At 33.6% G+C, this 13,684-nt stretch overlaps 1 protein-coding gene across 5 annotated transcripts in view; it reads left to right on the forward strand.

Annotated features, from left to right (window-relative positions):
- Window positions 1–13,684, forward strand: part of NCKAP1 (NCK associated protein 1) — a 100,842-nt gene that overhangs the window by 61,690 nt on the left and 25,468 nt on the right. For 4 of the 5 annotated variants that reach the window (XM_089916594.1, XM_089916593.1, XM_022567202.3 and 1 more), the window contains 8 exons: window positions 105–250; window positions 2,324–2,456; window positions 6,884–7,003; window positions 7,650–7,789; window positions 8,660–8,791; window positions 11,104–11,322; window positions 11,513–11,643; window positions 11,876–11,973. In XM_089916594.1, the coding sequence (XP_089772720.1) occupies window positions 105–250; window positions 2,324–2,456; window positions 6,884–7,003; window positions 7,650–7,789; window positions 8,660–8,791; window positions 11,104–11,322; window positions 11,513–11,643; window positions 11,876–11,973 (1,119 nt within the window). The remainder of the gene's footprint in view (window positions 1–104; window positions 251–2,323; window positions 2,457–6,883; window positions 7,004–7,649; window positions 7,790–8,659; window positions 8,792–11,103; window positions 11,323–11,512; window positions 11,644–11,875; window positions 11,974–13,684) is intronic. The other variant, XM_089916595.1, reaches the window with a different exon arrangement.

Genomic DNA, 13,684 nt, shown 5'->3' on the forward strand with positions numbered 1-13,684 from the left:
TTTTCAGTAGTGGGTGTTTTTCTTTTTTCTTTCCCCCCTGTAGACTTGGTCTATACCTAAAGTCATTACCTAAACTACTTTTGTTTTTTGCTTTACTTTTACAGGCATATACTAGTGTCTCTAAGGCTTCACTTAGTCTTTCAGATCACAGAGAACTTGGAAAGATGATGAATACAATAATTTTTCACACAAAAATGGTAGATTCCCTGGTGGAAATGTTGGTGGAAACATCAGATCTCTCCATATTTTGGTATGTTGTAATTTTCTTTAAATCAGAATTTGAAATTTTTATTATGCAAAGGTATATTTCTTGATTATTTATGTTAGTGTGGTGCTTAATACAGTTCAGTAATAGACTCTTAAGAATAAATGGAATAGTGGACAACTTGCCAATAAAATGAAGTTTACCAAGTTGGGATTTTATATCTATTTTTCTCTATAAGAGCAACTCTTACTGATGTGAATTTATTTTTTACACTTTCTTTGAGGAGGTGAAAACAGTCACTTCAGATTGTGTCATTAGACTAAAGGAAAAAAGTTTTGGGTCAGGGTTAAATAGAGCAAACATTGGAAATTAAATAGCACATAATTTCACTCTGCAGTATTAAGTTAGACATTAATATTATGATGATGTGGTGACTATTCCCTCCATTGTGCTCCACTCTCCTTTGCTTCTATCATATAGCTCTTTTGTTATACTTAGTACTTTACAACTCTTTTTCTCCCCCACATAATATGGTTCTTTTTAAAATTTATTTATTTATTTTTGGCTGCATTGGGTCTTTGTTGCTGTGCGTGGGCTTTCTCTAGTTGGGGCGAGCAGGGGCTACTCTTCGTTATGGTGCGTGGGCTTTCCATTGCGGTGGCTTCTCTTGTTGCGGAGCATGTGCTCTAGGTGCGCGGGCTTCAGTAGTTGTGACACACGGGCTCAGTAGTTGTGGCGCATGGGCTTAGTTGCTCCACAGCATGTGGGATCCTCCCAGACCCCAGGGCTCGAACCCGTGTCCGCAGCATTGGCAGGCGGATTCTTAACCACTGCGCCACCAGGGAAGCCCCATAATATGGTTCTTGAAGAAGGTCATGTTTTTGTTTCCTTAATGTCTAATATAGTAGGTACTTAATAAATATCTAAATGAATAAGTGAGCTTGATTGTAATAAAATTAATAGTGGTGTCAGGACTCAAACTTAAGTATTCTTACACCAGAGCTGTACAATAACAACTCTGTTTCTGCTTCCTGACCTTTTTTCCTTTAGGGAAGCTGATGGGAATAGTCTAGTAGATCCCTTTAATTCTAAAATGCTGAGCTAGTCTCAGTGGATAGTGATAGTAGTTTCTTTGTACTGAATAGAGATCATTATGAAAAGTGTCTCGTTGCTTTTATTTTTGGGGGAAAAAACCAGTCTACACTGATTTTTGCAGTTTGTAGTATGGCTTTAATTAGCAGTGTTACAGAAGAAATCCAAATCGCCAGGTGGGGAAGACATAGGGATCTCTTAATGCAACTCACGAAACACAGTTATCACATAACAAGTTTGTAAGAATTTTAAGGATTATTTGGAACCCTATCCTATTGTCTGACCCAAAGGCTACCTTGGAAAGAAAATGGAACATTTTACGTTTAGGTGTTTTTGAGCTACAGAAAGCTTCCTGCAAAAGAAGGATACAGCAATCAGAAATTCCTATTCTCTTTCTTGGAAATAAAGGCACTTTGAATAATGTTTAAAATTTTCAAGTTTTCAGTCATTTAATTAATTTTTATCCATATTTTCTCTTAACCACATTCTTACTTTGTCATATCCAAGATAAAGACATGTTTATGACTTCTGTTTGTCTTCATTATTCCAAGATGTACTATATTTTATCACCTCACATTCTTTTAGATTTAACACCTCTTAAATCCGAAAGTAATTTAAAATTGATGGTGTGTCATTGTTTAATTGACAATGTTTTTCTTTCTTAGTGGTACATAAAATAATGGTGTTTCTTAAAATTGATAGTGACTTAGCTTTGGTAAAATTTGATGATGTAAGATTTGAATGTCATATATTCATATGCCATAGATATGGTTTATCTTCTCTTTAATTTTTTTACTTAAAAATGTGTTAATGTTATATAAATAATATTTTTATTACTCTGAAATGATTATTGGTGTGTAAGAGATAACTCTTTGGAAAAATAACTTTTCTTTTCCTAAGAGAATAAATGCTACAGTTGGTAATTTTTACTCACTTGAATCAAATTAAATTAAATATAAGGTACTGGGTCATAAAATTTTAATTTTAACTATAAAAATTGTGATTCTAATTTTTGTTTCCTTATAGTTTTTATAGTCGTGCTTTTGAGAAGATGTTTCAACAATGTTTGGAGTTACCCTCTCAGTCAAGATACTCAATTGCATTCCCACTACTTTGCACTCATTTTATGAGTTGCACACATGAACTGTGTCCAGAAGAGGTAATTTCAGAGTAGTATTGTGATTTATATGGTATGCAGAAAAAACTACTCCAAACATAAAGCTGACCGAATGTTCACAAAGACTCACAAAGTCCTAATTATCTAATCTAGCTGCCCACTTAATGCATCTCTGTGCAGAATCAGAAGAATGCTTGAATAGATATATGATATAGACATAATATATATCTGAATAATCAGATAAATATACATACATGTTTGTAAGAACATATAAAGTCACTTGGAATTACCTTTATTAAAATAGTGAGTCAGGTATTAATATTTATGGTAAAGTTATGTAGTGATTGATTTTTGAATGCTTAGTTTTCCTCTGAAACGCTCATTGAAAAGACTTGAAAATTGGAGAGATTACTGACTAAACATAAACATTTCAAAGAGGAATTTCACTGACTCGTCAATATAATAGATACAGTAAGCAAAATCCAGATTTGCTGGTATTTGTAATATATTCACATACAGGCACACACAGTTACTGAGTAATTGAACTACTCAAGTTTTACAGATACCAAGTATCTATCAAAAATGTACTCAGTATTTCTTCTAATCTTTCAAGAAGAAATATCACTTTGTGAGTATGGTAAGAATATATATTAAAATTAAATAGTATTTTAAAAAATAATTTAACTTAGTGTTGAATCCCTTTACTTAGAGCTGCAGAACTTGTCAAAAAAAAACTTACAAATAGCAGCATTATTATTATCTTTAAGCATTAGGTAGTATCTGTTGTAGATTGTTTTTCAGCATTCCATTGGAAGCAGACTCAGACAGAAATTAGCCTGCAGGAAGTTTATTAGGGAGTGCTTTTAGGATTAATACCTGTGAGGATATAATACCACCAATTTTAAAAGATTTGTAGATTTTTTACAATTAAAAGATTTTTTCCCCCAATCGTGACACCTAAGATATATTGTCAGTTTTTCCTCACCATCATCCTTCCCATTAAATACCCATCAAGTCCTCTTCATTTTATTTGTATGGTATATTGTAGTTCAGCTTTTCAATGTTTTTCATCTGTACTGCTAAATAATTTTTCTTCCTTCAATATCTGCCTTAAAGACTAACACAATGCCACCAGAGTGCCTCTTTCCTTCTTAAAGAACCATTGCATATGGAGAAAGTAAAAATTTCTTAGGCATTTAAAATCCTCAACAATTTGATCTCTACCCCCATTCTTTTTTTTTCTTTTATGTCTTTAAGAAAAAAAAATATATATATATAAACATAAAAATGTAATTTTAAGTATTTTAAAATGTATAGTTCAGTGACATTAATTACCTTTACAGTGTTGTGCAACCTCACCACTGTTCATTTCTAAAACTTTCATCACCCCAACCAGAGACTCTGTATACCCTTAAGCAATAACTCCCCATCCTTCAGCATTCCATTGGAATGGTATACTCCAGTCTGCTTTCTATGAATTTGCCTCTTCTAGAGAGTTCATATAAGTGGAATCATACAATGTTTGTCCCTTTGTGTCTGGCCTGTTTCATTTAACATACTGTTTCAAGGCTCATCTGTGTTATAGATATATCAGAACTTTCATCTTATGAATGATAATAATCCATTGTATGTATATATCACATTTTGTTTATCCACTATATACTCACAGTCTTCTACTTTCCACTCCCTACTGTAACTATCCCACCTTAGGTAAACTGTACTCATTTACTAGTCTACTTTTTGGTATCTTAGAGGCTTTTTCCTCATACATAAGATTCATTTCACTACACCTCTACCTGTCGTACTCTTACTTTTTCTTCAGTGATCAGCTTAAATTCACCTCCTCCAAAAAGATTTTCAGCATTTCTCCAGTTAAAATTTGTCTCTCCTTAACCATATTTTCATAGCACTTTCATCATTATTTTATCTATCATCATCTAACCTGTATCATTTATTTTAACGTTTCTACCTCATTTTGTTGGTAAAGTTATGGTTCCTTAATGGGGTAAGACTCAATTCTTACCAAATAATTACAACAGGTAATTAATAGTGTGTTTATATTTATGTAGAACCATAAAATTTATACAGCATTTCTCATCTTTTGTTGCATTTGATTATTACAACAAAGTAACAGCATAGTCAGAACTACTGATAATTTCTGGTGGACTGATGGTTTTTTTCTCCCTATATTCATATAGCTAGTAAGTGGTACTATTCTGTTTTTCATTTAGCTAACTTGTTAAAGCCTGTTATATTCCAGCTATGCCTTCTTAAACCTGTGATTGAAAGGATGCAAAGACACAGTCTTTACTCTAGACAAATCCGTGATCTGATGATCTGTGTTGTGGTAGAAATATACATGGGGCACTCTGGGAACATTGAGGGAATTCACTTAAGGGTGATGAGGGAATTCACCTAAGGGTGAGGATAGAGTAAGTTGGTGTGCACAGTTAATAGTTCTCAGTGCAGTCTTGCTTTGTAATTTTAGTTTTAGCCATTCATCTCATTTAGATCAGAAAGGTTATAGAAAAGGCCTCTAGAACAACTTCTTAATGCTGAGGCTTTAGTTTAAGCTGTAGTACTTACAGTGAATTTGAAGAAAGATGGTACCTTTTGAACTAGATTTGAAATTCACACCCTCCTGGGTCAGCAGGATTCCCAGATAATGGTAGCCAGTACTAATGAGAAACTAATTATCGTGTTGCTATAACTGTACCATCCAGTAGAGTAGTTCACTCATCTTTTCCAGTTTCCAGTTTCATTGTTTAAAAATCTTCCATATGCTAATGTCTCCTAAATCTATATCTGCAGCCCACACCTTTCCCTTCGAGTTAGATTTTCTCTATATCCTGCTGCAACTTAGGTATTTTTAGCCATCTGAAGTGTAACATGTCCAGAATAGAATTATTGATTTTCCACATCCACCCCAACTTGAAGCCTTTCTGTTTTGGGCTCTGCCTTTATATATGTGTATATATATATATTCAAACTCCTGCCTCTTCTCACCCTTGAACAAGCCACATCATCTTTTGCCTGGTTGATTGTTATTGTCTCCTAAGTGGTCTCTTTGCTTCTGCCATTATCCTCTGTTCTCAGCACAGAGCCAGAGTTAAGAAATCTTAGTTGTTTTCCTTCCAGTCTTAGCATTTTTGAGCCATTGAAGAGAAGTAGTGAAATCAGATCTGTATTTTAAATAAGTTAGTCTAGTAAGTTTGAAGCAATGCTAGTTCAGAGTTCTTTTTTTCAGGAAGAAGGGATAGCAAGGGATATGTTTTATCTTTCAGAAGTCAGAATTTGGTTAAATAAAATGCAAATGTTTATAATTTGAAATTTTTCCTTAAATAAAGTGAACCATTATTTAATTGTATCTGGTCTGTAGATCCCTTTAGGTTTTGCTTCCTATTCAAGTTTTAAAGGGCATTTAAAATACATTATAAGGTAGCATGGTACATCTAGGAACAGTTATTTTACATGTTTAAGTATTTTTATATTCTTTTATATTATATTTATTTCAGCATAGAAATAATGTTTGTAATGTCTGCATATGTTTGTTATATAATTATGGAAGATCAGGGAAGGAGAACTTATAAATCTGTCTCCAGAAACTAACACAACATTTTAAATCAACTATACTCCAATAAAATTTTTTTAAAAAGCTGTCTCTTTGTAAGTATTGCAAATGTATAGTGCAAAGTTGTACAGCATTATATACTCAACATTCCAGTTACCATTGATAAGAAAAACCCATTAAACTATTGCAACACCCACCAAAACTAAAATGATACAGAATTCTGTAGCTAGAGATAGATTGATTTGAGTGAGTGTATGTATCTACATATACGTATATAATCTCCCAAACATTAGATATAATGTTCTTTTTTCCACTGTTGTGTTCAGAAAATGCATTTGTGGTCAGCCTTTTTTTTCTCTTCTGGGATGGGGAGTTTGATTTTAGAGAGTTGAATGCCTTGTGCGTTTGTTTGTTTTACTGAGTTGATATCTAATGATTTTATTTAAATATTTTAACATTTCTTTTCTGTTTATACACTACAAAATTCTGTGTTTTCAAGATTTTTGTATATAATCAGATAAGATCAGAAAACATAACTCTTAAGTCTGATCTTTCGTATTGTGTGTTTGATATTTTAGTATTTAAGAACTGGATATAGGACATTGGAATTTGAAAATTAATAGTTTTTCATGTTAAGGAAGACACTGATCCTTTCAGATTCCTTGCAATCATAATTGTATAATCACCAGGTACTTATTTTATGTCGGTTGTGTGCAAATACAGTACGGTAGGTTAGTTGTTAAAAGAGATAAAAGAAATCCATAACATCTCCCATCCTCACTCCTTATTGTAGAATAGACTTGAACCTTATTTTCCATGTTTATTTAAAAAGTGTTTTAATTCAAACTACTTTCTTATAATTTTTATTATTGTTGTTGTTACTATTTTGCTTTAACAGAGACATCATATTGGAGATCGCAGTCTTTCCTTATGTAATATGTTCCTCGATGAAATGGCCAAACAAGCTAGAAATCTCATCACTGATATTTGCACGGAACAGTGTACTCTTAGTGACCAGGTGATAATTTAAATGTTCCCTTACAGATAGGAAAATTGTGTAGGAAGGCAAGAAAATGATCTCTTAGCTAGTTCTTTTCCATTTTTTAATTTTATTCTTACACTATCAGTAAATCTCATTACCTCATGTTGTGAAACTCCATTTATTAGGTTTTTAAAAAATTCCCTCTGTCCTTAGGATTACAGTTTAAAATTAAGCTTCTAGCTTGGCATTCAAGTCCCTTCCTAAGGTAGCTCAAACCACTCTAGCCTGTACTTTATACTCCACTACCTAGTCATTCTAACTAGATTCTGAACACATCATGTCCTATCATAGTCTTGGTCTTCATAGGCCATTTTCCTTTCAGTAAAATGTTCTTTCTTATTCCTCATTTGCCTGGTATTTTTTAACTTGTCCTTTAACTGTAGCTTTGATATAACTACCTCTATGAAGTGTTTCTTCACACAAGATTTACCTGTTTCTGTTTTTCACCAAGCTGAGTGGGCTCTCCAAGCTGGCTAGGTAAACTCTACATCTCACCTATTACCTCTCTTCTTAGTGCTAGCATGATATTTGCCACATAGTCTGGATTTAGCTAAGGTTTGTTTCAGTAGTTAATGTTTTCAAAGTAATTGGTTTGTATGATTTCATTTCTTTTTAAATTTAGTTGCTGCCCAAGCATTGTGCCAAAACCATCAGTCAAGCAGTGAACAAGAAGTCAAAAAAACAGACTGGTAAGAAAGGGGAACCTGAAAGGGAAAAACCAGGAGTTGAGAGCATGAGGAAAAACAGGCTGGTAGTGACCAAGTAAGCCATCCACTATTATTGTATCTTTTTGTTACAGGTAGAGGAGTTTTTTTTCATTTTTTGTATGGCATTAGTACTGAGGAAATGCTGGTAATTGTAAATTCTTCATTTCCCAGTTGTTAATTTTTTTGACCTTTGTGAACTTGATTAGCCAGTAAGTGCTTATTTTATCTCAAAATACATATTTTGGATTTTTGAAGAAAATACATGTAATAGATGTCATTTGTCTTTATATGTTGAATATTGAAGGCCAAGAATCTGTCTAAAAATTTGGGGGGGTATACTATAAGCAGTCTATAATTTTCAGTTTATTTAAAGTCAGATGTCTGACACTATTTTGGCATCTTGTCATATATTAGAAAATACTTGATGTCCTTTTTTTTTAATGGGTATATTAGACTAGATAGCATTCAGTGCTGTTTGTTTGTTTGTAGGGGAGGTATAGATGAGCAATAATAGGTGAATATTTTTTGTTTAAAGTAAATTTCCTACTTCCTTGCTTCCTGTGTTGAGCAAGCTATTGGCCATTTTGTAGACAGCTTTCTTCCTCCAGAACAGAAAATACAGCAGGAGTTGGAAATAATTCTTTATGAGTGCAGAATAAGCTCTTTCTTGTATATTAAGTCAGTATAGTCATCATCTGAATGAAGAAACAAATGAATGATGCTGTCTTTAGAAAATTGCTCTCAAAGGTTAGTGATACCCTTAGAGATTTAGAACTTGTCAGTTCAGATCTTAAGAGAGAAAAAATCGATTTTGCAGTTATTATTCCCAAATAAAGTCTGATATGTTTATAAAATTAATTTTGTGTTGCTGTGATGAAATGCTAAAACAATTTTTTTAATTTACTGTTTAATAATATTTTTTCAGCCTTGATAAATTGCACACTGCACTTTCTGAGTTGTGTTTCTCTATAAATTATGTACCAAACATGGTGGTTTGGGAACATACCTTTACCCCACGAGAATATTTGACTTCTCATCTGGAAATCCGCTTTACTAAGTAAGAAAGAGTATAAAACTGTTTTTGTTTGTTGGTTTAGTTAATGAGTTTGTTATATTTATTCTTCATATCTTTGCAATGTTTACTTTTATGAGGGAAAGCATTAGTAGAAATGGTATATAAATAATATATAAATTAGTAGAAACTGTAGTATAAAAAATAATGAACTGGGAAGTATAAAGAATAGTGAACTGGGAATTACTTAAATTATCCAGATTCTTATCCCATATTTATTAACTAGTTGTAACACTGGACAAGCCAGTTAATCTCTGTGAGTCTTAACTTCCTTGTAAGAAAAAGGGAGAAGATTAGAGCAAATCAGTGTACTTCAGCGGACAGGTGGCAACCCAGTAGGATCATGAAATCAGTTTAGAAGGTTGTAGTCAATATTTAAAGGAAGAAAGAAGAGGGAGGGAAGTAAAGAAGGAAGAAGAAATAGGAAAAAAATCAGTGCATTGCATGTAGTAAGTAGAAATACTGCTTCATGAAACTGTTTATGTATGTGTGTACTGTGTTGTGATGCTAGATACATATCTTATAGTGGATCACAGTCAAATGTGTGAAAACCTCAGGACTAGGTGAACACTTAAGTCTTGTGAATTCCAACGTATGCTGTTATGCCAGTAGAATTCTAGACTCTTGAGGCGCTCAATTCTAATTTTATAAGTTATATATATGTTTCTTGAAATGATATTTTATGTAACAAGTCAGAAATCTTTTAATTTTGTAAATATTGCTTCAGCCTTTTTCTAAAATTACACACTTATTTATTAAAGAAAATATTGATTCAACATGTTTTTCTTGAAGGCCTTAAGGCAATTTATGAAACAAAATTTTGCCAAAGATTTTTCAAAAACTTTAGCAAAAGGTTGTAGTCACTAACAAGTGTTTGTGCCATATGCATAACATTGTGTTTGTTAAGTACTATGAGTAGTAATGAAACGGTATAAAGCTTAGAGCTTCGACAATTATAGAACAAAGTAGAATATTTAAATAGGCAGTAAATTGAGTGTTAAGTCATCAGCTGAGAAGAGTCCAGTGTTGAGCAAAGACTATCTTTTGCTCTTCTTTAGTAAGGTAGGCATCCTGAAAGTGAAACCCAGACTGCTCCAGTATTTAGACCAAAGGGACATTATGCCTTCTGGTATTTATTGCTCTCAACTGGGTGGGGTAGGGAGTGGTGGGTGGAAGGTAGGGTTCAGTTTACAACTCCCTTGTTTTCCTTCTGTAAACAGTCTGGTCCGTTAATCCATGGAGAAGCAGATGTTCTTTTTACCAAACATCTACTTAGTGATCAGGATCAAGGCAAGGCTATATAAACTTGTTTACCTGGGAAAGATTTTTATGGCAGGACAAATAGCTTGTGAGTATTAGTTTGTTGATTTTTGCTGATCACTTGAGCACAGTCTTAGGACTTAGGGGCTGTGTACAAGGATAGCAGTTTTTGTCTTGAGTTGTTCTTCTGGGACTGATACTAGTGATGGGGTTTGTCTGGTGTCTTTATGGATTCATCCTTACAAATACAAGTCTAAGATCTTTGTAAATCTAATGCTCAGGGAGTTTTAAAGAAGGTGGCTAATGTGGGAAAAGATAGTTTAGGAAAGCATTTTCAACATTTGTTTCCTTTTAGGCTTATACAGTTTCTTGGGATATAAACCAAACAGATCGGTGTTTTATGTGGTGTGAGTGATTATTGTACAATAAAGCTTTTGTTGTTGCCATGCTTTGATTGTCATGCATTTTGTTGAGAGGTAGCCCTAAGTCAGGCAGGTGTGGGGTCAAATCCTAGACCCACCACTTCCAAACAAAGTGACCTTGAGCAGTTTACTTGAATTCTGCACCTTAGTTGTTTTTTTTTTCCTCCTCTATGCAATGGTGGTGATAACTGCATAGTAGGGTTATTAAATATGAAGATTGTAGGTAATATATATAAAGCCTAAAAAACTACTGGCACATAACAGTGCCAAAGGAATTCAGGCTATGGACTAAATAGTCCACTGTACTTGCTGGAGACAGCATATCATGTTAAAGGAATTTTTTAAACCTCTTTATTCTCAAATAATTTTTATTACTGATGCCGTTAGTATTTTTTTTAATCACTTGCATTCCCATTTCATTATACCTTTTAGGTGTATACTCTTTTTTAAAGTTGTTTCTTTGGAAGATAAACATAGTAATAATTTCATGAACTTGTAACAAAGTGTATTTAAAATTTCATTGCTTATTTAATATTAGAGAGCAGTAGATTGAATGGCCTGTTTATATAGATACAACAATTAGAACTTTTTAATTATTTTTTTACCCCCCCCCAGGTCTATTGTTGGAATGACTATGTATAATCAAGCCACACAGGAAATTGCAAAACCATCAGAGCTTCTGACAAGTGTAAGAGCATACATGACTGTACTCCAGTCAATAGAAAACTATGTGCAAATTGATATTACAAGAGTATTTAATAATGTGCTTCTTCAACAAACACAACATTTAGACAGTCATGGAGAGCCAACCATTACAAGTCTGTACACAAATTGGTAAGGAACATATTTAGAAATTTGGAGTGATATAAAGTTTCTTTGTAATGAATGCCTTCTGAAAGTTTTTTTTTTTAATGGATAATTGCTCATTCATGTTATTAGTCAACTTTAAAATTATATGCGGTAATGTATACCATAATAAATTTTGAATTAATTTCTCCATTTGTAAATTTACTTTTCGCCTTAGGTATCTGGAAACTTTGTTAAGACAAGTCAGCAATGGTCATATAGCTTATTTCCCTGCAATGAAAGCATTTGTGAACTTACCTACGGAAAATGAATTAACATTTAACGCAGAGGAATATTCTGACATATCAGGTGAATAATACTCTGACATGTTTTAGAGAATGAAGAAAGCTTGATTCTTTTGGGTTTGATTCTGTTGTGACTATTTTTATTCAATTATATGGATAATCATACATTGTATCTTAGACTTAGCTTTGCATTTGTGTTCTTATTTATTCTACTGACTTTTCTTCGGGTTTTCCATTAGTAATTTGCTTCTTAAAATATTTGCTCTGTCAAAGTATAAAATTCCATTTCCTTTCAGAAATGAGGTCGTTATCAGAACTGCTAGGCCCATATGGTATGAAGTTCCTAAGTGAAAGCCTTATGTGGCATATTTCATCACAAGTTGCTGAACTTAAGGTAATATAGTCTTTATTGATTTTAGTTTTAAAACATTTCAAGAATATGAGCAGCAAGCCTAGAAGCCTCAGGGAACAAATTTCTCATCTTTAATTTCTTGTGTTCTTTTCTGTATGAAATAATAGAAGAATTATGGTCCAGTAATTTAGCTTTTGCCAACTATTTTTTATTTCAGACTGAATAAGCAGATTCTTCTAGAACTGTTTGTATTTTTAGTGCTTCTTTGCCATTTAATGTGGTGGGTTGAGTACTATGATGTGATAATAAAAACTAGTCTATTCATATCTATGAGAATTCAAGGTATCTGATATCCTTAACAGTGCTGCAAGGCCCCTAGAGGATCTGGCCTTCCACTTTTTCTCACCTTTTACACTCCTCCATCCTGGCTGGCCTACTTGCTATTGTGTCATCTCAAAATACTCTTCACTAAGATACTGTCTCAGCTTGTCTTCTCATAACATTCATGTATTTTCAATTATCAGAATATCCCTCCTTGAACACACTTTTAAAAATCGCAACCATTACTTTTTATTCTTTTTATCCAGCTTTATTTGTATTTTACTTGTGACCTTTCATGTCATGCATCTTATGTCACTCACTAGAATAAAAACTCAATTATAAACTCTCTTAAAACCTTGGTGCTAGGGCTTCCCTGGTGGTGCAGTGGTTGCGAATCTACCTGACAATGCAGGGGACACGGGTTCGAGCCCTGGTCTGGGACGATCCTACATGCCACGGAGCAACTAGGCCCGTGAGCCACAGCTACTGAGCCTGCGCGTCTGGAGCCTGTGCTCCGCAACAAGAGAGGCCGTGATAGTGAGAGACCCGCGCACCACAATGAGGAGTGGCCCCTGCTTGCCACAACTAGAGAAAGCCCTCGTACAGAAACGAAGACCCAACACAGCCAAAAATTAATTAATTAGTTAATTAATTAATTAAAAAAAAAAAAAAACCTTGGTGCTAAATTAGTGTCCAGCACATAGTAGTGCTTGGTAAATATCTGTTGGATTCAAAAATAAAAACAGGTAGCTTTCCTTACTCTTTACTTTGTTCTAGGACTTTTCTAAGCTCTTTATATATTTTTTATTAACTCCTTTAAATTCTTAAAACTGCTATTGTCCCTATTTTACAAATTAGAAAAGTAAGACCAAGAAAGATTAAGTAACTTGTCCAGGCTCACATGCTAATAAGTGGTGAAAGTTTTAATTTGAATCTATATAGTCTGTCTGGCTCCAGAGTTTATACTAGTACCCTACTACACTGTCTTGAGAAATGCAAGAGATCTTAGTAGTCAGCTAACCCACCCTTACCTGATGCCGGAATATACATTTTTCTGGGTGGATGATTTGGTCTTCTTGAAAATGAGGCAGTCTTATCAATTACTGCATATCTCTAGTTATGTTAATATCTAAGTAGTAATTTTTGATTGGTCCTCATTCTTACATCAAGAGGTAGAGACTGCCTCTAACAACATGACCCTTCACATATTTAGAAACTTTTGTTGGTATTACCTTTCTCTTCCCTAGGTGAAGTATATTCATATTTAGTCTCACTCTCTTCTGTTACAAATTCTGTCTTATTGGTGTCACTTTTAGAGGCTGGTGCCCTGAACTGAGAATAAACTTCAGCTAGAGATCTGAGTAGTGAGGGTGCACCTACTTACCCTGGACACCATACTTACTGATACAGTTTAAGATAGCATCAGCACTTT

This window comes from Delphinapterus leucas, chromosome 8 (genome assembly GCF_059928025.1).
Source record: "Delphinapterus leucas isolate spDelLeu-1000000601 "Yukka" chromosome 8, BTC_Dleu_Yukka2, whole genome shotgun sequence".
Taxonomy (NCBI): domain Eukaryota; kingdom Metazoa; phylum Chordata; class Mammalia; order Artiodactyla; family Monodontidae; genus Delphinapterus; species Delphinapterus leucas.